Here is a 24,621-nt window from a genome sequence, read left to right on the forward strand (position 1 = left end):
TAAAAAAAACAATTACCTGATAGTTTGATTTTAAAAACAATCATCAATCAGATTGAAAATTTGTCTTTCTTTGTGTAGCATTTAACACGATTATGTGGGAAGTTTAGTGAAGGAACACATTAATTGCTGTAAAATATAAACAAGATCATAAAAATTTAACCCAGGTAAAGGTTCCTAATTACTTGTATATTTCTGTAATGCACTGTGGGGACTTTTATGTTCCTAATTACTTGTATATTTCTGTAATCAATGCACTGTGGGGACTTTTATGTTCCTAATTACTTGTATATTTCTGTAATGTACTGTGGGGACTTTTATGTTCCTAATTACTTGTATATTTCTGTAATGTACTGTGGGGACTTTTACATGTATGTTCCTAATTACTTGTATATTTCTGTAATGTACTGTGGGGACTTTTATGTTCCTAATTACTTGTATATTTCTGTAATGTACTGTGGGGACTTTTATGTTCCTAATTACTTGTATATTTCTGTAATGTACTATGGGGACTTTTATGTTCCTAATTACTTGTATATTTCTGTAATGTACTGTGGGGACTTTTATGTTCCTAATTACTTGTATATTTCTGTAATGCACTGTGGGGACTTTTATGTTCCTAATTACTTGTATATTTCTGTAATCAATGCACTGTGGGGACTTTTATGTTTTTAGGAGGTAGTGATAACAGTCCTCAGACTTCTGCTCAATCTCGGATACCCCTTCCGGTCACGTCCCCACCCCCAGCACAAACTCCTGCCCCGGAGACAGGGGACAACAGATTGCCGGCCGTGAAGTTCCTAACCCGTTCAGATTTCTTCCCTCTACTACAGGGCAATGATGTAAGACTTCCGAACAATTTTATTTTCATTTACTGAAGAACTGGATGGCTGTAAAAACATTGATTTATTAGTTGTTAAGCATTAACTTGTTTCTGGCCTGGTATTGAGTTTGCATTATTTAACAAGTGTGCACATGCATGTAAATGATAAGATTTCATATACTTGCGAATGAAACGATTTTACAAGTTGAAAAAGATACATGTATGCACAAATGTTTTGTGTACTATACATGCTGAATGTCTGTGACTTTGTAGAGGGCTATGGCAGAATACAACCGCAATGGAACACTGAAGCACATGATCAGTAAAATCCGCAGGGATCCTCACAACTTTGACAGGTGAGACATTTAAATTTCATCCCTGTGAGTTACGTCAGTGATGTCATGTATATTTGATTAACTTTTTTAAGAAAAGAGTTAACGGTAACTGGAGTTATTTTCTGTGATGACCTAATGAACATTTTTAAGACCGCTGTACCATTAACGTTTTCTGTGATGACTTTTGTCACCCCACCGCTGTACGATTAACGTTTTCTGTGACGACTTTTGTCTCCCCACTAGATATCAGCACAACAGAGACTTGGTGTCTTTTCTCAATCATTTTGCGGACCATGCCAAGGAGTTGCCGAGGAACTGGGAGATGAAATTTGACAGAGGAGGAAAGGTAAATAGTTAAAAAATCTACTAATTATCCTGTGTCAGTAGTCTGCAATGTTCCATTGAGATATTGGCAAATGTAGAGACGAGATTGTTTGGTATAGGTTTATAGGTAGGGATGTAAAGATGGGCAATGCTTGTATTATTCTGTTTTATGTTCCCTCAGACCTTTTTCATTGACCACAACCTGAAATTGACGACCTTTATAGACCCTCGCTTACCAACGGACATCCCACCGATTAACACGGATTTCTTACACACGTCATTGTTGTTCCGTAACCGTGGGAGACGAGAGGGAAGTGACAGTCCAGTCAGATCCAATCATGCGGTAAGATCATTATAATGAAAGTAGAAACACATGTTAATGTTTGACTATGTAATTATAATAATGAAAGTAGAAACACATGTTAATGTTTGACTATGTAATTATAATAATGAAAGTAGAAACACATGTTAATGTTTGACTATGTAATTATAATAATGAAAGTAGAAACACAATCATGTTAATGTTTGACTATGTAATTATAATAATGAAAGTAGAAACACATGTTAATGTTTGACTGTAATTATAATAATGAAAGTAGAAACACATGTTAGATCAATCGCTCATCCTTTTCTGTAACCGGAAAGAATACTCAGACATAGATTGACGCAAATATTGCATCAAATCAATGCATTTCTTTGCCGGAAGTGCGCCTGTGGATCAGGCTAAAAGGCCAGAATTGAATCCCTGTTTAATATTTTATTTCTGAGATTAATTTACACAACTGTTACAGATTCAGTTTTGGTATCATTAAAGTCTTACCCAATCTAATACAAATACTGTAATGGCGGTGATCCACATATGAGGTTTATTTGTGGTTGTGGAAATAGCTGAGTTGTTACGATTGATGTTAGGTTTAACAATTTAATAATAATAATAATGAAAGTAGAAACACATAGTGGGTTTATTTAGAAACACATGATAGGCTTAACTAGAAGCACATGATAAGTGAATGGGGTAGACTGTAAGTCATCATAATAAAAGTAGAAACACATGATATGGTTTACAATGTGATCATAATGAAAGTAGAAACATGTGATAGGTTTAACTAGAAACACATAGTAGGTCTAATGGGTGTAGTTATGATAATGAAAGTAGAAACATATAATAAGTTAATGGGGTGGACAGTGAGTCATCATAATGAAAGTAGAAACACATGATATAGTTTATCAAGAAACACATGATAGGCTTTACAAGAATGACATGATAGGCTTAACGTTGTAATTATGATACTAAAAATAGAAACATGATGTAGACGGTACTGTCATCATAATGAAAGTAGAAACACATAATATAGTTTAACAATGTAATCATAATGAAAGTAGAAACATGTGGTAGGTTTAACAGTGTAGTGGTTATAAGGCTATTCTTTTTATGATTGTCTAATGTGTTTCTTACCGATTGTTAGACCGTTCTCGGCACACTGATTTTGACTACGAATTACTCCGTTTACGCTTAACAGTGCAGTTACCATAATGAAAGTACAAACACATGATAGGCTTAACAGTGCAGTTATTTGGTGTAAATGTACAGTTCTAATCCCCTTATTGTATTTTTATTGTTTTCACTGAAAATTTAAACATTTGATAAAGTTTGCTATTTATTTTTGACTATATATTAATTAATTTCTTTATCACTTGGACCAAATCAGTAAGATGTTAGCCAAATTCAATCAAACCTTGTTATCTGAAAATGGAGGGTCCAAGGGAAAAAAAACTTTGAGATATTGCAGGGTTCAAGATCTAAACAAAAAGGAAATGTTACAGTAGTTGAAACTTCCACCTGACTTAGACCTATCCGTGGTACTTAAGATATCAATGTTGGAGATACTGAAATTCACCTGTATTGATAATTACATGTACTAGTCCTACTTGAAATCAGAAATGACATAAAAAAATCCTAAATTTGAATAATTTGTTTAGTTTTCTAATTCGTTGTACAAGTTGTGTGATTTCACTTTTCCAGCCCACGCCCCCTCCTCGGGCCCCGGTCCCTGACGAGCCAGCAGTTGTTCCTACTGGTAAGTATCCTCATTCTTGAAGATTCTTGAATATGGACTTAGACGATCATCAGAATTTAGGGCTCTATTTACACAATGCAACCTCTCATGTTGGCAACCTGTAATTATAATACGTGTATCAAACGTTGGCAACCATGTAATTACAACTATCTCATGGTGGCAAGCTATTGTTACTATATCTCATTTTGATTTTTTTTTTTTTGCAGCCTACAATGACAAGGTTGTAGCATTCCTGAGACAACCAAACGTCGGAGAGATTCTCCAAGAAAAATACTCAACATACAACAATAGCACCCGGTTAAAAGAAAAAATCAACAAAATCCGTAGTGAAGGCACAGAAGCCCTAGACAGGCTGAGCAACGATGTGGACCTCATCATTTTACTCAGGTTAGTGTGCTAGTGGTTGTTGTCGGTTCCTTTTAATTTACGTGCAGATACGGGTATTGTCCACACTAGTGGGCCCCCTTCCAGGTATCTGGCTAGCTGCACGCATGGCAGATCTCACCTCAGATTTCCATTGTGCTAGTGTATTTATGAAATATTCATCCTTACATTGACAAGGAAATATATATTTCTGAGGGCTAAACTGTACCATATAGAATCAGTTAAATTATGGTCAAATACCATTCAATATCAGGGTTCGAAATTAACTTTTTCAAGCACTAGTCCGTACGGACTAGTAACTGTTGATGTTCACTAGTCAGCAAAGCATTTCACTAGTCCGTCCAGTATATAATAAAATGATCTTCATTTTATTCAATAGTATTTAATCAAATCAAACACATCACAGTTGCAAATAATTCAATTTCTGACACCTATAGAAGAAAAAGAGACCACCATATTTTATTTCGCATTCAAGATCTTCAGAAGCATACAATATTAACCTCCGAGTTAATCCTTTTATAAATGTCCATAAGTGCGTTCAAGATCGACGTCCCTGTTGTTTTGGTGCTCAGATCTTAAAGTCACAAGAGTACGAAATTTTATCAATAAAGTAAAACAAATTCACTCGATTGACCAAGTCATGAGCTATAGCGTTATGAACTACTGTGTTAGAGTCACGAATGTCGAGAAAATGTGCGCACAAACGTGCATATTCTCAGACCACACTACTTGCAATTCTTGCACCTAGAACACGTTCTCGTGATGTGTACTCGGCGTTCGGAATCTGCAGGAATTTGACAATTTGTGCACGTTCGAAGAACGGTGGTCTCGAACACACTCCATATGTTAGGAAGATCAGGCTGTCATAGTCATGCAAACACTTGACCAAGCAGGTAATCAACCATAAGTTCAAACATCTAAGAGACTCGGACAAATCTTGCTAAAAATCTTTACCAATTCAAGATTGATTTCTGGATTTTCACTAGTCCGTACGGACTAGTGCTATAAAGAGTTCACTAGTCCGACATGTTTTTTACTAGTCTCGGACTTACGGACATGAGTTAATTTCGAACCCTGAATATACATGTATACCGATACCAGTGATTGGTATTGTACCTCTTTTAATATAAACAACAGTCTTCGAAAGACTAGATACAAGACTGTCACAGTGAATCTGAAGCTCGGGATTTTTGCATCAGATCTGGAGAAGTGACATAAACAAAGTGCTATACATTTAAACTATAGTAGTTACAAGTACAAAGAGCATGTCAGAAAATCTTATCAATCATTTTGATAAAAGTGAGGTGTGCTATCAAAAATTCATTGTGTTTTGTTTCTTTGGTGCAGGATCGGTTGCAGTATTGTTGATACTGTATCATTAAAAGAAATTACTTGTAGAATATTGCACATAACTGTGTTTAATTCTAGATATTCAAAAGTTGTTGCATGTAAAAGTGGATAGCGTGAGATGGAAAATTAATCCTTAGAAGATTATTATTTTGTGTATGAACTGAGCTACATCTTATTTGTATCACAGTAATGAAAAGTAAAGTAATTCAGAAGTTTTTGCGTAGATCTGCAATGCTGGATTGAATTATCACTTCATAGAGTACACTGTATGTGCAGTACACAAATACCTTGACATTCCTTAGATATTTAATCCTAAAGGATACATGTAACACTTTGATTATACTTTGTGCCCCAAACAAACTACTTTTTTAACTTTTTATCTTGCTCTTCAGTTCAATTTTTTAGAAATAATTTTTTTTATAATTGTACATTCTGTGTGTATTTTGCCTATCTATGCATGCATAATTATTTTTTCTCTTTTTCTTTATGACAGTCTTTTTGAAAATGAGATTATGTCGTATGTGCCTCAGAACCTCTTACAAGCCAACCCGACAGTAGATTCTCCAGGGGAAGCACCGCAAGGATCGCCCAGTAAGTCACGTTCAGAGAAAATATCTAAATCTGTTTTATTGCTCTTATCTCAGTTATTCTGTCTTGCATCTGATTCAGCAAAACTTTGCCATTACACAATATTCTATGCAAGATCAGGTGTAAAATGAAATTGAGGCTTGAATTACTTTTACATAGACTTGTACCTTTAATTTGGTTCCATTTGATTTCATTTATTTTTTTTTTTTTTTTGTGAAACTATATGTACAAATAAAATCTAAGTGTTTTCTCTTTCCATGAAATAAAATTGCACTATTATGTCGTTCCAGATGTACAGAGAGCTAACATGCGAGTACAGGCCCCATACAGACGAGATTTCCAGGCGAAATTACGCAGCTTTTACAGGAAGCTTGAGAGCAAGGGATATGGACAGGGGCCTTCAAAATTAAAGTAAACACATGTAGATTTCACGTTGAAAAAGGTCAAACGAGTATTTAATTGGCAAAAGCATGATATAGAGTATTGCTGGGGAGGTTGATGAGGTTTAAATGGCGGATTTAGTTTTGGGGGTGAGGTAATTTCTACATAATATGCAAAACCTAACATGCAGAAATCGCCCCTATTTTCATCAGTTTTGTTATCTCCATACTTAATCTTTTGTATTTGAACATGTTTGTTTTATTAATGTACAGTAACTATGATATCAAGTTGAAGGGTGTCTTACTTGCATGCAAGATTTATAAGCTTTGTTACGTAATGCAGAATTTAATCCAAATTTAAAAAAAAAAAAAAAAAAATCCATAAAACCCAGTAAATGTTTCTTTTAGTGACAAAAAGTTAGTACATGTAAATGTTCGCATTTAGATCAGAAAATAGCAATCTTAATGATTGTGTGAAGTGTGACCCACCATGGACACCACAATAGTGGATAGGAAACATGCTTATATTGAGTGGCATCTATGATGGGACTATTACATAATGCAAATAAAAACAAAATGACTGGTTTGCAGAGACATACATGTATAGACTAAAATATGGTGCTCCTAAATATCACGGATATTTCTGATAAGCCATTAAAATATTGGATTGTTGTATTTTGACAATGTATGTGCATTTTTAATGAATAACCCCACTGTAATTGATTAGATACTGTAATCCAACTTTTATTCGTGGCTACTATATTTCGTGAGTCACTTGTGGTAAACTGGTTCGTGGTAAACTGGTTTGTGGCAAGTAATTTTCGCGATTTAGCCCTTTTTGAGTCTATGACAGACATTCAAGGACTGGTTTGCGACAAGAAATATTCGCGATGATAAGGTTCTCGTGACTTTTTGCCAAATTTTCTCGCAAGGGAATAGAAGTTGGTTTACAGTTTACATGTAGTATTGTGTGCCACAGTGGGTCGCAAACGTTCATGAAATATTCTCTTCCTTCTACAATCAGACTAATGGTGAGGAGAGACCATGTTTTAGAGGATGCCTTCAACAAAATCATGGGAACTACAAAGAAAGAACTGCTGAAGCGGAGTAAACTGTACATCACATTTGTAGGAGAGGAGGGGTGAGTATCGTACAGCAAGTAATTAGTACTCACAGTCCGGTTAGTACACCAGGTGTTCAAATAGTCAGTACTCACAGTCCGGTTAGTACACCAGGTGTTCAAATAGTCAGTACTCACAGTCACATTAGTACATCTAGTGTACAAATAGTCAGTACTCACAGTCACATTAGTACATCTAGTGTACAAATAGTCAGAACTCAGTCAGATTAGAACATCTAGTGTACAAATAGTTAGTACTCACAGTCAGATTAGAACATCTAGTGTACAAATAGTCAGTACTCAAAGTCAAATTAGTTCATCTGATGTACATATAGTCAGTACTCACAGTCACATTAGTACATCTGGTATTCAGGAAGTAGTCAGTAATCATTATGGTGTAGATAACCTACATTTTTCAATGTTATTACAGACATTTTTTAAGGTTGATCATGTTCTGGTATTACCGCATGGGGAGCATTTCTTCTTTATGATGCGAAACCAGGTTTATTTTTACTGAATGTGTATAATTGTTTATGATGTCTTGATTCACAGGCAGTCCCCTCTCTTGAATAGTTGTTAAACACAGTACATGTTTGTTGCAGGTTGGACTATGGAGGACCATCCCGAGAATTCTTTTTTCTTCTTTCTCGTGAACTCTTCAATCCTTATTACGGACTTTTTGAATACTCTGCCAATGATACTTACACAGTCCAGATCAGTCCAATGTCTACTGTAGTGGAGGACGCACACGAATGGTGAGTCAAAAAAAAAAAGATGGCGCTATACCCTACATCAGTTGAAAAAGTGTGTATTATATCTGGCGAAATACGGTAATGTGTTGTGCAGCAGTAATATCATATTTACATAAAGCAACAGTTGAATACCCTTACAGAAAAAAGGTACATTTTGGGTACCTTTTTTGGGTACACTTTTGGTTACATTTCGGATACATTTCAGGTACAATGTGTGTACACTTTGGGTACTTTACGGGTACACTTTGGGTACACCTAAAAGTACCCAGAATGTACCCAAACGGTACCTGGAATGTACCTAAAGGGTACCCTATAGGGTATACCATTTTGGATGTTTTCATATATTTTTTCCCTGTCATATATTAAGCATATATCCAAAATACTGGACATCAGAATATAATGTAATATATTATAATGATTGTACAAGTGCATGAATATCATTGAAGTCCAATTTTGTTTCCAGTACGTGTTAAATATTAGCTGGTGTATAATAAATTGTTTTTCAGGTTCCGCTTTGCTGGCCGAGTTTTAGGACTAGCAGTTGTACACCAGTACTTGCTGGATGCGTTCTTCACTAGACCTTTCTATAAAGCCCTCCTTAGACTGTAAGCAAACTTCAGTGGATAGTTAATTCATTTTTACATCACATTTATATTGTTGATTTGTGAATGGTTACATTTCCAAGTCTGTATCACTAAACTCTTGTTAATGTCAGTTTTTAAACCTAATATTTTTATGCCCCCCTTTGAAAAAGAGGGGGCATATTGTTTTGCAACTGTCGGTCGGTCGGTCTGTCGGTCGGTCTGTAGACCATGTGTTGTCCGCTCAATATCTTTCGACCCCTTTGCTTGATAACAACCAAACTTGGTACAGGGGTTGCCACTGGAGAGTAAATGATACTTATTGATTTTCAGGTCACATGGTCAAAGGTCAAGGTCAAACTGCTGGTCTTTACCCCATGTGGTAGACCATGTGTTGTCCACTCAATAACTTTTGACCCCTATGCATGATAACTACCAAACTTGGTATAAGGGTTGCCCTTGGAGAGTAGATGATCCCTATTGACCTTCAGGTCACATGGTCAAAAGTCAAGGTCAAACCTCTGGTCTTAAGCCCATGTGTTGTCCGCTCAATATCTTTTGACCCCTTTGCTTGATAATAGCCAAAAATGATACAGAGGCTTTCCTTAGAGAGTAGATGATCCCTATGGATTTTCAGGTCACATGGTCAAAGGTCAAGGTCAAACTGCTGGTCTTAACCCTATGTGGTAGACCATGAGTTGTCCGCTCAATATCTTGAGAACCATTCACTTGATTGTAATGATATTTCATATGTGGGTTGGTTATAAAAAGAAGAGGACCCCTAATGTTTTTCAGGTCAAAAGGTTAAAGGTCAAGGGTCAATCTACTCTGGACATAGGAATATACTGTCCGCTCAATATCTTGAGAACCCTTTGCTTGACAGACATCAGACTTGGTACACTGGTACATCATCAGGAGAAGATGACACCTATTCATTTTGAGGTCACATGGTCAAGGGTCAAACTGGACATAGGAATATATTGACCACTGAATGTCTCAAGAATCCTTTGCTTGACAGACATCAAACTTGGTACACTGGTATATCTTTAGAAGAAGATGACCCATATTGATTTTGAGGTCACATGGTGAAAGGTCAAGGGTCAAACTGGACATAGGAATATACTGTCCGGTCAATATCTTGAAAACCCTTTGCTTGACATACATCGAACTTGGTACACTGGTACATCTTCAGGAAAAGATGACCCCTAATGATTTTGAGGTCACATGGTCAAGGGTCAAACTGGACATAGGAATATACTGTCCGGTCAATATATTGAGAACCCTTTGCTTGACAGACTTCAAACTTGGTACACTGGTACATCTTCAGGAGTTGATGACCCCTATTGATTTTTAGGTCACATGGTCAATCCACTCTTGACATAGGAAGATATTGTCTGCTCAATATTTTGAATTGATGATACTACTCTCAATTAAAAGATGTGTGTGTGTATAACCCTTTTCAATTTTGCACCATGGGGGGCATATGTGTTTTACAAACATCTCGTGTTGAATCTCCATTTCTCTCTTTGTCTGTTGCAGTACATGAAAAGGTGAAGAGAATTCAGTGAAATTATGATTTAGTTGGAAAGGATCAATTTTTTTTTTTTTTTAGCTATATCAAAAATGTTTGTATGTTGTTTTACAAGTTTGAGTATTTTTCACTTGCATAGAAATATGACCAGCTTTAGATGAAGTGCCACAAATTTTGAGCTTTGCATGGTGCTCAGGGCCATAGCATTGGTGGTTCTGTGGCTATGATCTGAATGCAGGGCATTTGTAATTTCTGGCTGTGGTCTGAACACGTGGAATTGTCATTTCAGGCCGTGGTCTCTGGCAGATGTAGAAACACTGGACGCTGAGTTCCACCAGAGTTTACTTTGGATCAAAGAGAATGATATTTCAGAACTGGACATGGATCTCACTTTTTCTGTCAATGAGGAAGTGTTTGGACAGGTACATGAGTGAAAGCAATGTATGAAGAAGTGCTTGGACAAGACCAGGTGTGAGCTAGAGACATAGTATAAAGTTGTCCATTAGCAGGTGTGATCTAGAGACATAGTATAAAGTTGTCCATTAGAAGGTGTGAGCTAGAGACATAGTATAAAGTTGTCCATTAGCAGGTGTGAGCTAGAGACATAGTATAAAGTTGTCCATTAGCAGGTGTGAGATAGAGACATAGTATAAAGTTGTCCATTAGCAGGTGTGAGATAGAGACATAGTATAAAGTTGTCCATTAGCAGGTGTGAGCTAGAGACATAGTATAAAGTTGTCCATTAGCAGGTGTGATCAAGAGATATAGTATAAGTTGTCCATTATTTGGGAAATAGTGAATCAAAAATGCATAGTGTATGATATGAATTTGTTGTAGGTGACGGAGAGAGAGCTGAAGCCCAATGGGAAGGTATTGCCAGTGAACGAAAGAAACAAGAAGGAGTACATCGAGCGAATGTCTAAATGGAGGCTGGAGAGAGGGGTCACAGAACAGACTGAGAGCCTTATCAGAGGCTTCCATGAGGTATTAATATCACTGACAAACAAAAGAGCCTTATCAGAGGCTTCCACGGGGTATAAATATCACTGACAAACAGAGAGCCTTATCAGAGGCTTCCACGGGGTATAAATATCACTGAGAGAGCCTTATGAGAGGCTTTTGTGAGGTATGAATATCACTGGCCTGGGGGGGGGGGGGGGGGGGTCACAAAACAAATCGAGGGTCTTATCCATGCGGTATCATTTACAGAACAGTCAATAGATTTAGACATGAATTTTTTACAGCTTTTCAGTGTTTTCAATATTTAATTGAGCTGTGTAATTAATACTTGTAGGTGATAGACAGTCGGTTAATCTCCATGTTTGATGCCAGGGAGTTAGAGCTGGTGATAGCAGGAACGGTGGAGATTGACGTCAAGGACTGGAGAAAGAACACAGAATACCGATCAGGTCAGTCTCGTATAGAATACTGATCAGGTCAGTCTCAGTACGGAATACCGATCAGGTCAGTCTCAGTATAGAGTAACGATCAGGTCAGACTCGGTATAGAATACTGATCAGGTCAGACTCTTATAGAATACAGGTCAATCTCGGTACAGAATACCGATCAGGTCGGTCTCGTATAGAAAACCGATTAGGTCAGTCTCATACAGAATACCGATCAGGTCAGACTCGGTACAGAATACTGATCAGGTCAGACTCGGTACAGAATACTGATCAGGTCAGACTCGTATAGAATAACGATCAGGTCAGTCTCAGTATAGAATAACGATCAGGTCAGTCTCGGTACAAAATACTGATCAGGTCAGTCTCGGTACAGAATATCGATCAGGTCAGACTCGGTATAGAATAACGATCAGGTCAGACTCGGTACAGAATACAGGTCAGACTCGGTACAGAATACAGGTCAGACTCGGTATAGAGTAACGATCAGGTCAGTCTCGTATAGAATACTGATCAGGTTAGACTCGGTATAGAGTAACGATCAGGTCAGACTCTGTACAGAATACCAAATTAAACTTGACTGTTTTATTGAAATGGGATGCAGTAACAAAATTGGTTTTCAGGGCGAATTTGAAATGTAACTAAAATATTCATCAGTATTTGAGGGCATAAATAATGGTGTCAATTTCCTCAATATAGCAAAACACACTCATAACAAGTGCTGAGGACGAACAATTGTTGTTTGTAAAGATTGTAATTTGTTGTGTCGAACAACATATCATAATATGATTTAAATCTACAGAGAGTGAAACTTACTTCGCTATAAGAATAAATTCAGTGTAAGCTTGTTTTCTGTAGAAACTGTTTTACTGTAAAGCTTACAAGGAAATGTCCTCATAGATTTATTATTTTTGTTTGTAATGAATATGAGTGATGTCTGACAGTGTGTCAGTGATTTGAGATGTCTGTAAATGATTTGAGATGACTCGATTAATGATTTGAGGTGACTTGATTGATGATTTGAGATGACTTGATTGATGATTTGAGATGACATGATTGATGATTTGAGATGACTTGATTGATGTCTCAGTGTAAATGATTTGAGATGACTGACGTCTCGGTGTAAATGATTTGAGATGACTGATGTCTTGGTGAGATGACGTGATTGATGTCTCGGTGTAAATGATTTGAGATATTGATGTCTCGGTGTAAATGATTTGAGATGATTGATGTCTCGGTGTAAATGATTTGAGATGACTGACGTCTCGATGTAAATGATTTGAGATGACTGATGTCTCTGTGTAAATGATTTGAGATGACTGATGTCTCTGTGTAAATGATTTGAGATGACTGACGTCTCGATGTAAATGATTTGAGATGACTGATGTCTCTGTGTAAATGATTTGAGATGACTGGCGTCTCGGTGTAAATGATTTGAGATGACAGATGTCTCTGTGTAAATGATTTGAGATGACTGACGTCTCGGTGTAAATGATTTGAGATGACTGATGTCTCGGTGTAAATGATTTGAGATGATTGATGTCTCGGTGTAAATGATTTGAGATGACTGATGTCTCGGTGTAAATGATTTGAGATGACTGACGTCTCGATGTAAATGATTTGAGATGACTGATGTCTCTGTGTAAATGATTTGAGATGACTGACGTCTCGATGTAAATGATTTGAGATGACTGACGTCTCGGTGTAAATGATTTGAGATGACTGACGTCTCTGTGTAAATGATTTGAGATGACTGACGTCTCGATGTAAATGATTTGAGATGACTGATGTCTCTGTGTAAATGATTTGAGATGACTGATGTCTCGATGTAAATGATTTGAGATGACTGACGTCTCGATGTAAATGATTTGAGATGACTGACGTCTCGATGTAAATGATTTGAGATGACTGATGTCTCGGTGTAAATGATTTGAGATGACTGACGTCTCGATGTAAATGATTTGAAATGACTGATGTCTCTGTGTAAATGATTTGAGATGACTGACGTCTCGGTGTAAATGATTTGAGATGACTGATGTCTCTTGTGTTATTAGGGTATCATGACCAGCACCAGGTGATACAGTGGTTCTGGCAGGCCATCGAGAAGTTTGATAACGAACGGAGATTGAGATTACTGCAGGTAGGCTTTACATTTATATCAGTGTTATGATTTGCATATACTATGCTGAAGTAGTGGTCAGGGTTTGACCCATGCTGCACGAGCCAGGGTTGCATTCTGTGATTTGTCCGAGATATAACGTCGATCCCATTTTGCGGTTGTTGTGAGAAAAATATAAATGTTGTCCCCATTCCGTGGCCTGTCCTAGATTTAAAATGTCTGATCTGCCTGTATGATGAAATGTGATTTTTTGGATTTGCAGTTTGTAACAGGGACCTCCAGTATACCATATGAAGGGTTTGCAGCTCTCAGGGGCAGCAATGGACCTCGGAAATTCTGCATAGAGAAATGGGGCAAAGTGACCAGTCTTCCTCGGTTAGACCATTTGTTTTTGTAGTTTTAAAATGTTTTTGATTTTAATATCGTACATGTTGAAGTATTTCAAATTTCAAGCGTATTTGCAAGTAAAATAAATCAGTTGCGGTATTTATTGTTTAAGTACATGTGTTGGAATTCTGTCTCTGATACATTATGACATACATAACCATGGTTACTTTAGGGTAGAGAAATGTATAAAAAGGCAATTATCCTTTATAGAGCACATACCTGCTTTAACCGGCTGGATCTACCCGCATACACCACATCAGAGATGCTGTTTGAAAAACTAGTGACAGCGGTTGAAGAAACAAGCACATTTGGAATTGAATGATGCATTCAAGTGATGGCGAAACTCTTCTTGAATTCCGTATTAAAGTGCTGGCGAGGCTGTTTGTAAACTCAGTAATTGTGATTTCTCACTGCGGTTCTTGTTTACGCTGATGAAATAACCAAGTGGGAATCTTTTTGTTGCATATGTTTGGTTTTATTTTTGATACACAAGTCTTTCAATGTTGAAGGATTTATCGTAAGGTGAAAGAAAACATGAAGGAGGACTGTCAAAGCAGAAATTTTTAACGTGAAAGATATGTACTAGTGCTGCAGTGTTTTGTGCAGGCTTTGTGGTCGGTGAAGATGGAGAAATTGGGCCTCTAGTCAGTTTAATGTTTGTGATACTACATTTCTACACTACCCCCCCCCCTTTTTAAAAAAAAAAGATTTTACGCCCCTCCCCCCACTCCTCCAAAGAATCATTATTTAGAATTCATTGAAATGTGGGTTTGTTTTTCTTTTTAATTAAAGTGAAAACCATATAAAATGATGATTTGCATTCACTTCTAAAATGATTTTAGAATGTCTTATTTAAAAAGTATCAGTGTTCAATATTTTCATCTTGAAGAACTCATTTATTACATGATAGAAGTAGTATTTGATGAACAATATTTGCTTGTAAGTGAAGTATTTATGAAGTTTGAAAATTGAAGTAGGAGTTATGATTTAATGATTATTTTGTGGGCTTTAACACGATAAAGTAAATCACTCTGTGGTCAAATATGGTTGTGACGAATTAAATGTTTCAAATTATTTTTCTTCCTCTCCTATCACATGTATGTTTTGTTTTTTTGTAAACTACTTTGATACAGTTTTAGAGATTTTTTATGCTGCTCTGTTTCTAGGCCCTATTATAGTCCATTTGATACTATTCCTTATTTTGGTCAGATCTGATGACATACAGAAAGCAATATGATGTGCAATGAACTATGTAAAACCAAAGCTTTTAAATTGTGGGAGTAAGTTTTCGCCTTCACATGAGATGTAACCCTTACCTCCCCTCCACCCCCTCCCCCCAAAGAAGCACTTCAAAGGGTATTCAATAATAGTTTTTATATTTTGCTAATATTGAGAAGAGAGCATGTGTAGAGATGAGTTCAGCTTTTGGCTCTAATAGCTTTTTTTATGGGATGATTGCTTTAATGGTTTATTAGAACCATTTTATATGTATGTTTTCTACTTTCTGTAGATCTCTCTCTCTCTCTCTCTCTCTCTCTCTCTCTCTCTCTCTCAGGAAAGAGAATTTTGAGTGACTAAGTTGATTATAAAGTTTTGACAGTAACACACATGCTGAAAGAGGATTTGTGAATTATTTTCTGACTTTGTTCATGAACATATCTTTCCTGGCAGTTGGTTCTCTTGAGAGGAAGCTGATGAACTTTCACTGTTTTTTTTTTACTTTTGTTATTTGTTGATATCGTTGTAGAACTGTGTTGTGATTCAAACCTATTTTATTTCTTTGATTGTTTGAAACAAAGGTGTATATATTACTTGTATACAGATGTAAATATGTACCTGCCAGTATAGATATTGCATTGCTTCGTTATTTGCAATCAATTAAACAAAAATTAGCTAATTGTATGTGTGTTTCATACCTTACAGGAGGTCATCGTTACGAACTCTCATCATATTGATTGAGAAATATTGATATTGTGCAGCACGGGTGTTAGTTTTTCAAATGAACAATTATAGTCTGTATATTATAAAAGCAGTTGTATGTAGAACAAATATTTTATTTTAACTGGATGCTTAGATATAGCATTAGTGGTTACCACTCAAATTCATCATAAACGCTTGTATCATTCCGTTGTGTTCAAATGTGTAGAGAATATATCTATCTGTGTTGATATTTATTTTGTTACTCGCAACCAGAGACAGAGTTCGGCTGACACAGCCTTTCATCTTGTACAGTCAGAAGAACTCGTTTAGCATTTACTTTTAATTCATTGGATATCTGAACTGCTGTGTAGTCATAGAGCTGCATTAAGTCATTTTTATTTGTTATAATCAAAGCATTCTATGAAAAATCTTGTATTCTGCCTTATTTATAGTTTCGTCCATTTTCATTCCGTAGGGATTTTTATAATTAAAGTTCATGTTTGAAGCATAGAAAACACAATCTTGAAGTATATGATTTTATTTTTACCATGATGAAATGGTAGATGTCAAGGACATTTTATGGTGATTCAGCACTATCATACTGCTGTAAATTTCACATTTTTATCTGAAATTGCACTTAAAAATCCCCATTTGATTGTTACAAGTCATGGCATAAACTTGAAAATGTCAATATTCCAAAAAAGTTCAATGAATGAAATTGATGAATTCGACAATTTTAAAATGAAATACTTTGAATACCTCAATTGACATTAAACATCAAATTTTTAGAGTTGCACAATTGTTTTTATATATGTATACAGTACATGCTTTGCTTAATACAAGTGTTGTGTTTGTTGAAAACTACTCATCAAATCAATGAATATTCCATGGGCAATTTCAATTAATGAATATACCTCAAATGAATTCTTCATTATGCAGTACCCAAGCCGTTTTCATGGGAATGAATAGTCATATCCTGTACAAAGCAAGGGAAAAAAATTCTTACATTTTACTTGGTCTTCAGAACCTAGTTTGGAACACAAAATGTTGTAGTAATCATATTTATAGATGTCACAAATGCCTCACTTCGTCTTTGATATTATGGTCAATTTTCATGTTTAGATGTGTATTGCTTTTTATGAATTGGCTTTAATAGTACAAAAAGTGTTTCTTTGGAAAGGATACTTGAGAGAACAATTTCCTTTTGTTATTTTGTGTACTTTTCCGCGGTGATTGCTGAGACACACAGTTTTGTCATTTTTCAAAGATATACATATTTGTATCGATATGGTAACATTTATTTATGTGCATTGTAAAAGATATGTTGTTTATGTTTTATAAATATTGATGAAAAATGTTTTTGTTTGCTTGCATGGAAGAGGAGATGTCACATGATTAAAGCTAAAACATGCAAAGCTAGATCAATGGAAATGTGTGTTTTAGAACCTTTATCAGATACCGGAAATTAAAAGGTTATACTAAGTACTAGTAATCACCAGGTTATACTAAGTATCAGTAATCACCAGATTATACTAAGTATCAGTATTCACCAGGTTTATACTAAGTTCCGGTAATCACCAGATTTTATTAAGTATCAGTAATCACCAGATTTTACTAAGTATCAGTAATCACCAGGTTATACTAAGTACCGGTAATCACCAGATTTTACTAAGTATCAGTAATCACCAGATTTTACTAAGTATCAATAATCACCAGGTTATACTAAGTATCAGTAATCACCAGGTTATACTAAGTACCGGTAATCACCAGATTATACTAAGTATCAGTTATCACCAGATTATACTAAGTATCAGTAATCACCAGGTTTTACTAAGTATCAGTAATCACCAGATTTTACTAAGTATCAATAATCACCAGGTTATACTAAGTATCAGTAATCACCAGGTTATACTAAGTACTAGTAATCACCAGATTATACTAAGTACCAGTAATCACCAGATTATACTAAGTATCAGTAATCACCAGATTATACTAAGTACTGGTAATCACCAGATTATACTAAGTACCGGTAATCACCAGATTATACTAAGTACTGGTAATCACCAGATTATACTAAGTACCGGTAATCACCAGATTATACTAAGTACCGGTAATCACCAGATTATACTAAGTATCAGTAATCACCAGATTATACTAAGTATCAGTTATCACCAGATTATACTAAGTATCAATAATCACCAGATTATACTAAGTACTGGTAATCACCAGATTATACTAAGTACCGGTAATCACCAGATTATACTAAGTATCAGTAATCACCAGATTATACTAAGTATCAGTTATCACCAGATTATACTAAGTACTGATAACCACTAGGTTATACTAAGTATCAGTAATCACTAGGTTATACTAAGTATCAGTAATCACCAGATTATACTAAGTATCAGTAATCACCAGATTTTACTAAGTATCAGTAATCACCAGATTATACTAAGTACCGGTAATCACCAGATTATACTAAGTACCAGTAATCACCAGATTATACTAAGTATCAGTAATCACCAGGTTATACTAAGTACCGGTAATCAACAGATTATACTAAGTATCAATAATCACCAGATTATACTAAGTATCAGTAATCACCAGATTATACTAAGTATCAGTAATCACCAGGTTATACTAAGTACTGTTAATCACCAGGTTATACTAAGTATCAGTAATCACCAGGTTATACTAAGTATCAGTAATCACCAGGTTATACTAAGTATCAGTAATCACCAGGTTATACTAAGTACCGGTAATCAACAGATTATAATAAGTACTGTTAATCACCAGATTATACTAAGTATCAGTAATCACCAGATTATACTAAGTATCAGTAATCACCAGATTATACTAAGTATCAGTAATCACCAGATTATACTAAGTACTGTTAATCACCAGATTATACTAAGTATCAGTATTCACCAGATTATACTAAGTACCGGTAATCAACAGATTATACTAAGTATCAGTAATCACCAGATTATACTAAGTATCAGTAATCACCAGATTATACTAAGTACTAGTAATCACCAGATTATGCTAAGTATCAGTAATCACCAGGTTATACTAAGTACCGGTAATCAACAGATTATACTAAGTATCAATAATCACCAGATTATACTAAGTATCAATAATCACCAGATTATACTAAGTATCAGTAATCACCAGGTTATACTAAGTACCGGTAATCACCAGATTATACTAAGTATCAGTAATCATCAGATTATACTAAGTATCAGTAATCACCAGGTTATACTGAGTACCAGTAATCACCAGGTTATACTAAGTATCAGTAATCACCAGGTTATACTAATTATCAGTAATCACCAGGTTATACTAAGTATCAGTAATCACTAGTTTATACTAAGTATTAGTTATCACCAGATTATACTAAGTACTGGTAATCACTAGGTTATACTAAGTACCAGTAATCACCAGATTATACTAAGTATCAGTAATCACCAGGTTATACCAAGTACTGGTAATCACTAGGTTACATTAAATACCAGTAATCAACAGATCACACCAGATATCTGTAATAGCCAGGTTATACTAGCCAAGATTCACACGGTTAGTTTTACTGAAACTTACCACAAGACATCCATAAAGTTCATGCTCCATTCCAAGGCGTTGATAACGAAATCATGAAAATAGGTTCAAGCGTTAAAGAAAGGAGTGGCTGAAGTAGTAAATCTGAGAGTATCACTTGTTTTTAGTGATTTGTTTGTTGTTTTACATCTAAATCAAGAATTTTTCATTTGTATATATATGTCTGCTTAATTTCAAGTAACCACATTTTTACCATCACTTCTTAAAGTTCGAAATAGTGACAGCAGTAAAGGACATCACGCCACACTTGCCTTTTTTTAATTTCACCTTTTCAATAACTTTTAGGTCACCTGAGTCACTCGGGTTGCCTATTGCAATTGGTCTGTGTCCATCATCGTGCATCATGCATTAACAGTTGAACATGTTGAACTTCTTGATAACTACAATTCCAATTCTTTTCAAATTTGGTTTGAAGAATCGTTTGGACAAAGCTGACATAAATTGTAAATTTCGGTTCCCCTGGGGCTATAGGGGCGGGGTAAAAATTGACCAATCAATTTTCAAGAATCTATTATGAAACCACACCTGTGTAAGCGCACCGTGATATAAAGCAGAAAATTGTAAATTTGATGATCCCAGGAATATGGGGTTTTGGTATCAGGATGGGGCCAAAATGGTCAGTTAATAATCATGATAACTACAATTTCAATTCTTTTCAAATTTGGTATGAATAATCTTTGGAACAAAGGGGACATGAATTGTAAATCGCAGCACTTCTGGACCATTAGGGGCAGGACAAAAACTGCCAGAAATTAACCAATTTTAAAACAATCTTCTTTACAACTGCATATCTTTAAGAAAAACTAAATGCATAGTAATATAGAGGTGGAAGATCTCTGCCACAATTGTATTTTTCATTATCCCCGGGGTAGAGGTTCAGACTCCAGGGTGGGGTCATAATTAGTATATATAGTGTATCTGTGCAAAACATGTAACAATTTTATTTGCTTGAATGCTATTGATACTAAATTGAAACTAAATAGATATTTGAAAGGAGTAGGTAGTCCTTCACTAAAATTGTGAATTTCATGATCCTGTTAAACGGGTAAGGGTTTTGGTTTCAGGGTGGAGCCAAAATTATTATAGGATTATTGTCTTTATCATTTGAAGGACTTCTTTAAGTTTACTTATACAGTTTAAAAAACTTAATGCATACTTTGGAAAAGCAGAAAAGATCACGTACAAAAATGGTTTTGATTTTAGAGTGGTTCCAAATTACTGTACATCTAATATTATCGTTTTATGATAATAAAGTTGTATGTATCATTTGTAAAGCCTTGCATCGTTATATATACCTTTGAGGGCATTGAAGTTTTAAGAACACATTTTACTTTAAGGGTTCTTGGTTAGGGTTTCACTTAACGTTAGGGTTACAGCGGGGGTTAAATGTTGTTGCTAAATATTAGAATTTAGCTTAGATATTCAGATCAGGAAACTGGTTTCTAGATTTTTAGCCCTTGGGACTAGTGATACTTTTAACTAGTACTCAGGTGACCGATAAGGCCTATGAGCCTCCTGTTTTATTTTAAATCGCATTACATTCCCATCAATTATCTCGTCGAAAATGCACGTTCGTTCTTCATTTAAAAGACCTTAAGTGAAAGCAAATTGAAAATCCCCTGTACACAAACGCAATCAAATGGCACAATATCTCGAGGGAGTATTCAATCATTAACTTACAAGGTATATTATTTAGTTTAATAGATACTTTATAAACTGTCAGGTACACTTGATCCCTCTGCCTGGAGAGAGAGAGAGAGAGAGAGAGAGAGAGAGAGAGAGAGAGAGAGAGAAGCCCTTTCTGATCAACTTGTATCGATGATGATGATATAGTGACACTATTTCACTCCCTTCCATTACCCCAGCATTTCTTCTTTTTCATAAGGGAACTAGTGTGACAATTTTGATGAGAGTAGCCTTGAATTACGTTTAGTTATTGCATACACAACTTGTCTATGATGTCTAAAATATTTTCTGTTTATTTCGGAAGATATTTAAGATCGTTTAAAGTCAATGTTTCACATATTTTCTTTTCACTGTTCTGTATTACAGTAAATTCATTTTACCCGCCACTTTGCCAGTCTTCTCGAACATGATTTGTGTCACAGCAGGTGTGGCACGATAAATATCCCTCCCTGCTCAAAGGCTGTAAGTGCCGAGAATAGACCTAAATTTTTCAGTCCTTAAACGGCAATGGCGACGTTTCCATATGAGTAAAACATTCTTCAGAGAGACTAAATGATATACAATTAAAAAAAATTAACAAACTTAAAAAAAACCCATTACCAATTCATTATGGAAACAACAATATTCAATGGTTATAACAGTAAATAAGCATTCGCATTTAGTGGAATCTGAATAATTTTCTCGGAGAAAACCGTCATACCATAAAATTCAATAGCTGCCTTATCCTACATATAATACCCAATTATGGCGGGAAAGCGTTAGGGAGTTTGGAATAGTCACCACACTTTCCGAAAATAGCCCATACATGAACATCTCCGCCTTTCGTAACTGAACATGTACCAGTATTTCCCCTACCTCAGCATTTCCAACTATCTTTTGAATCAAGAATATCTATTCAAGGACATTTCACTTCGCCATCCAGCATGCTCCATATTTCCCAGAAGAGCTTGTTATTTTGATATTAGAGTAACACCATTCCCAAATCTAAAACTGTGTGCTGTTTCCCCTTCAAAATACCCAAAAGAAACGAGATACTACTTTCATATATCCGACGTTGATGATGTCACATGGTTGCATGTCTACGACTAAGATCCTGGATGGATCTAAAGAACTAAAGAAGCAACATGTCCTCAAAGCACCACTCATAGTCCTTTATCCTTCATAGGATAAATGGAACGATTCTGAACCATGAGAAGCATAAACATTCTATTACCAAATGTTTTTCCAACAGTATGTTAACAAATAGCCCTTCTCATCTAGGAGCATCTATACTCCTAAGACAAATACAGAGCCAAATCATTAGAACGATCACTCAACCTAAGACATGTTCTTGATCATTCAAATGCAGACTCAATTTCTCCAACTTGTTGAGAAAATACACTTGGCCCGTTTCGCAGACACCCGCGACATTGCCTGTTTTAGTTGTTTGCTTCAACCTACCTTCTCAAGAGATGCTATTTGCCAGATTACACTTCTCCAAATGTTTTGAACCTTCTCATGGTTCAACCTACCAATTTCATTGTTAATTGCCTGAAACTGTGTAATATAAGAAACAATTGTTCCTGCTGCTAAACGTTTTCGACAAAACAAGAACTCAAACTTACAATACCAAGGCGTGGGCAAGCTAGATCATGAACTCAAGTCCTGCCAGATTCAATAAAAATAATCTTAAATCTTCTGGCATTATCTCAAAGAGATTCTTCCCCATTGTTGTTTCAAAATCCGCCTTTAGTGTCAATTACTTTGACAGTATGATTTAAATGAAGCTATTGAGATAATTTATACTAGATATGCCTTTCTTTCGAACAGGATGGCATTACGCAATTCCTCTGTGCAACACTCCTAAACAAATTTACATCTGAAATACTATTTAACATCAATTACTAGCAAGTCATACAACAATCCATGATTTGCATTACAAACCCTGACTGGGAATGGCGGTAATAGAACTTTGTTGCAGAGTATAAACATATCTACTGCATACTGACTAAATAAAGGCCACCATACTGATAGGGAGGAAAACCTTGTACAACCACTCACAATTAGATCCCTAAGATAGACTACAAGGGGGGGGGGGGGGAGCCTAAAAGAGGAAAAGACATTCCTTTGTGATTTCTTGAGAAATCCATGAAAACAGCCACTCCTATCATCTATAAATCTCCAATACAAAATGTCCTGTTTCAACTTAGTCATTTCCACAAGTCCACTTCTTATACTGCTAAACCTATTGCCCTATTAATTTCCTTTCTAAACAATTTAGCACATAAAAAAACCTCACAACCCCCCCCCCCCAAGAACTAGAAAGCAAGAAATAATTTTGCCTTTAAACTTCTATAAAGTAAGAACACTAACATTCTGACACCCAGATATTTTCTCTCACTTTAATGAACTTCGATATCTCCATTCGGAATAACGATCTTTCAGAATCTACCCACATCCCTCAACATTTCCAAACTTTATCTGGAACGAAGACTGATCATGATTTTGAAATGCTAAGAAAAACCTTATCATAACTTGACATACAATGTACATGACCTTTTCTGCTTCCTGACAACTATCTGGAAAGACTCATGAATTATGAAAACACTGCAAAATCAATGTATTGCAAGCATAGTATACTTCAAGACCTACAATGACTATAGCTGACTGTGCTTTGAAAATGGAAGCACGAATAGAAGGGTATTAAATATCCAAACCTATCCGCCAAATTGTAATCCAAAATATGTTATTGATTTACCACTCAAATGTGATTATAACGTGACTTGTCATCTATAGTGACATAAACATGCCCTTGTGAACTAAACGTGGAACATCCTTCAAAGTATCAAATATCCTTTCAACATGGCATGAACGTGGTTTCACACGTTGTACCGTGAGAGGGAAAACCGAATGAGGTGGTCCACAAAAACCAACTTTCCCAATAAATGTAAGGGATCCATTCTCTAATCTCTTATTTAATATCTTACAATTAATTCTTTGAATTGTTGCACAAGAGTTAGAATTAGGACAATAAACTGAGGGTGGAAAACTTCAGTTGTAGCTCCTACTCTTAAGAGGTTTTACATCTATCTTTGAAGAACAGTTTCAGGTGCCTCTGATTTTCCCATGCACTCATGATAGTACAACTACAAAGTCTTGGGTAAAAATTATTTGGATCCCTAAAACTCAATTTTCCCCCTCAGAAACGTCTTCAGCACCCACATGTGATGAGGGTTGAGCATCCTCACTCCTGTAATTAACGCATTTCT

General features: G+C 35.7%; 1 protein-coding gene across 3 annotated transcripts in view; it reads left to right on the top strand.

The window, feature by feature from the left end:
• LOC125665233 (E3 ubiquitin-protein ligase HECW2-like) overlaps positions 1–17,427 on the top strand; it is a 41,916-nt gene extending 24,489 nt beyond the window's left edge. For all 3 annotated transcript variants that reach the window (XM_048897877.2, XM_048897881.2, XM_048897880.2), the window contains 17 exons: positions 673–839; positions 1,094–1,176; positions 1,399–1,501; positions 1,661–1,822; positions 3,503–3,557; positions 3,764–3,944; positions 5,785–5,882; positions 6,170–6,290; positions 7,284–7,400; positions 7,982–8,134; positions 8,638–8,736; positions 10,533–10,665; positions 11,081–11,227; positions 11,538–11,652; positions 13,701–13,786; positions 14,028–14,140; positions 14,363–17,427. In XM_048897877.2, the coding sequence (XP_048753834.2) occupies positions 673–839; positions 1,094–1,176; positions 1,399–1,501; positions 1,661–1,822; positions 3,503–3,557; positions 3,764–3,944; positions 5,785–5,882; positions 6,170–6,290; positions 7,284–7,400; positions 7,982–8,134; positions 8,638–8,736; positions 10,533–10,665; positions 11,081–11,227; positions 11,538–11,652; positions 13,701–13,786; positions 14,028–14,140; positions 14,363–14,474 (2,045 nt within the window). In that variant the 3' untranslated portion in view covers positions 14,475–17,427. The remainder of the gene's footprint in view (positions 1–672; positions 840–1,093; positions 1,177–1,398; positions 1,502–1,660; positions 1,823–3,502; positions 3,558–3,763; positions 3,945–5,784; positions 5,883–6,169; positions 6,291–7,283; positions 7,401–7,981; positions 8,135–8,637; positions 8,737–10,532; positions 10,666–11,080; positions 11,228–11,537; positions 11,653–13,700; positions 13,787–14,027; positions 14,141–14,362) is intronic.
• Positions 17,428–24,621: the final 7,194 nt, after the last annotated feature.

This window comes from Ostrea edulis, chromosome 10 (genome assembly GCF_947568905.1).
Source record: "Ostrea edulis chromosome 10, xbOstEdul1.1, whole genome shotgun sequence".
NCBI lineage: Eukaryota > Metazoa > Mollusca > Bivalvia > Ostreida > Ostreidae > Ostrea > Ostrea edulis.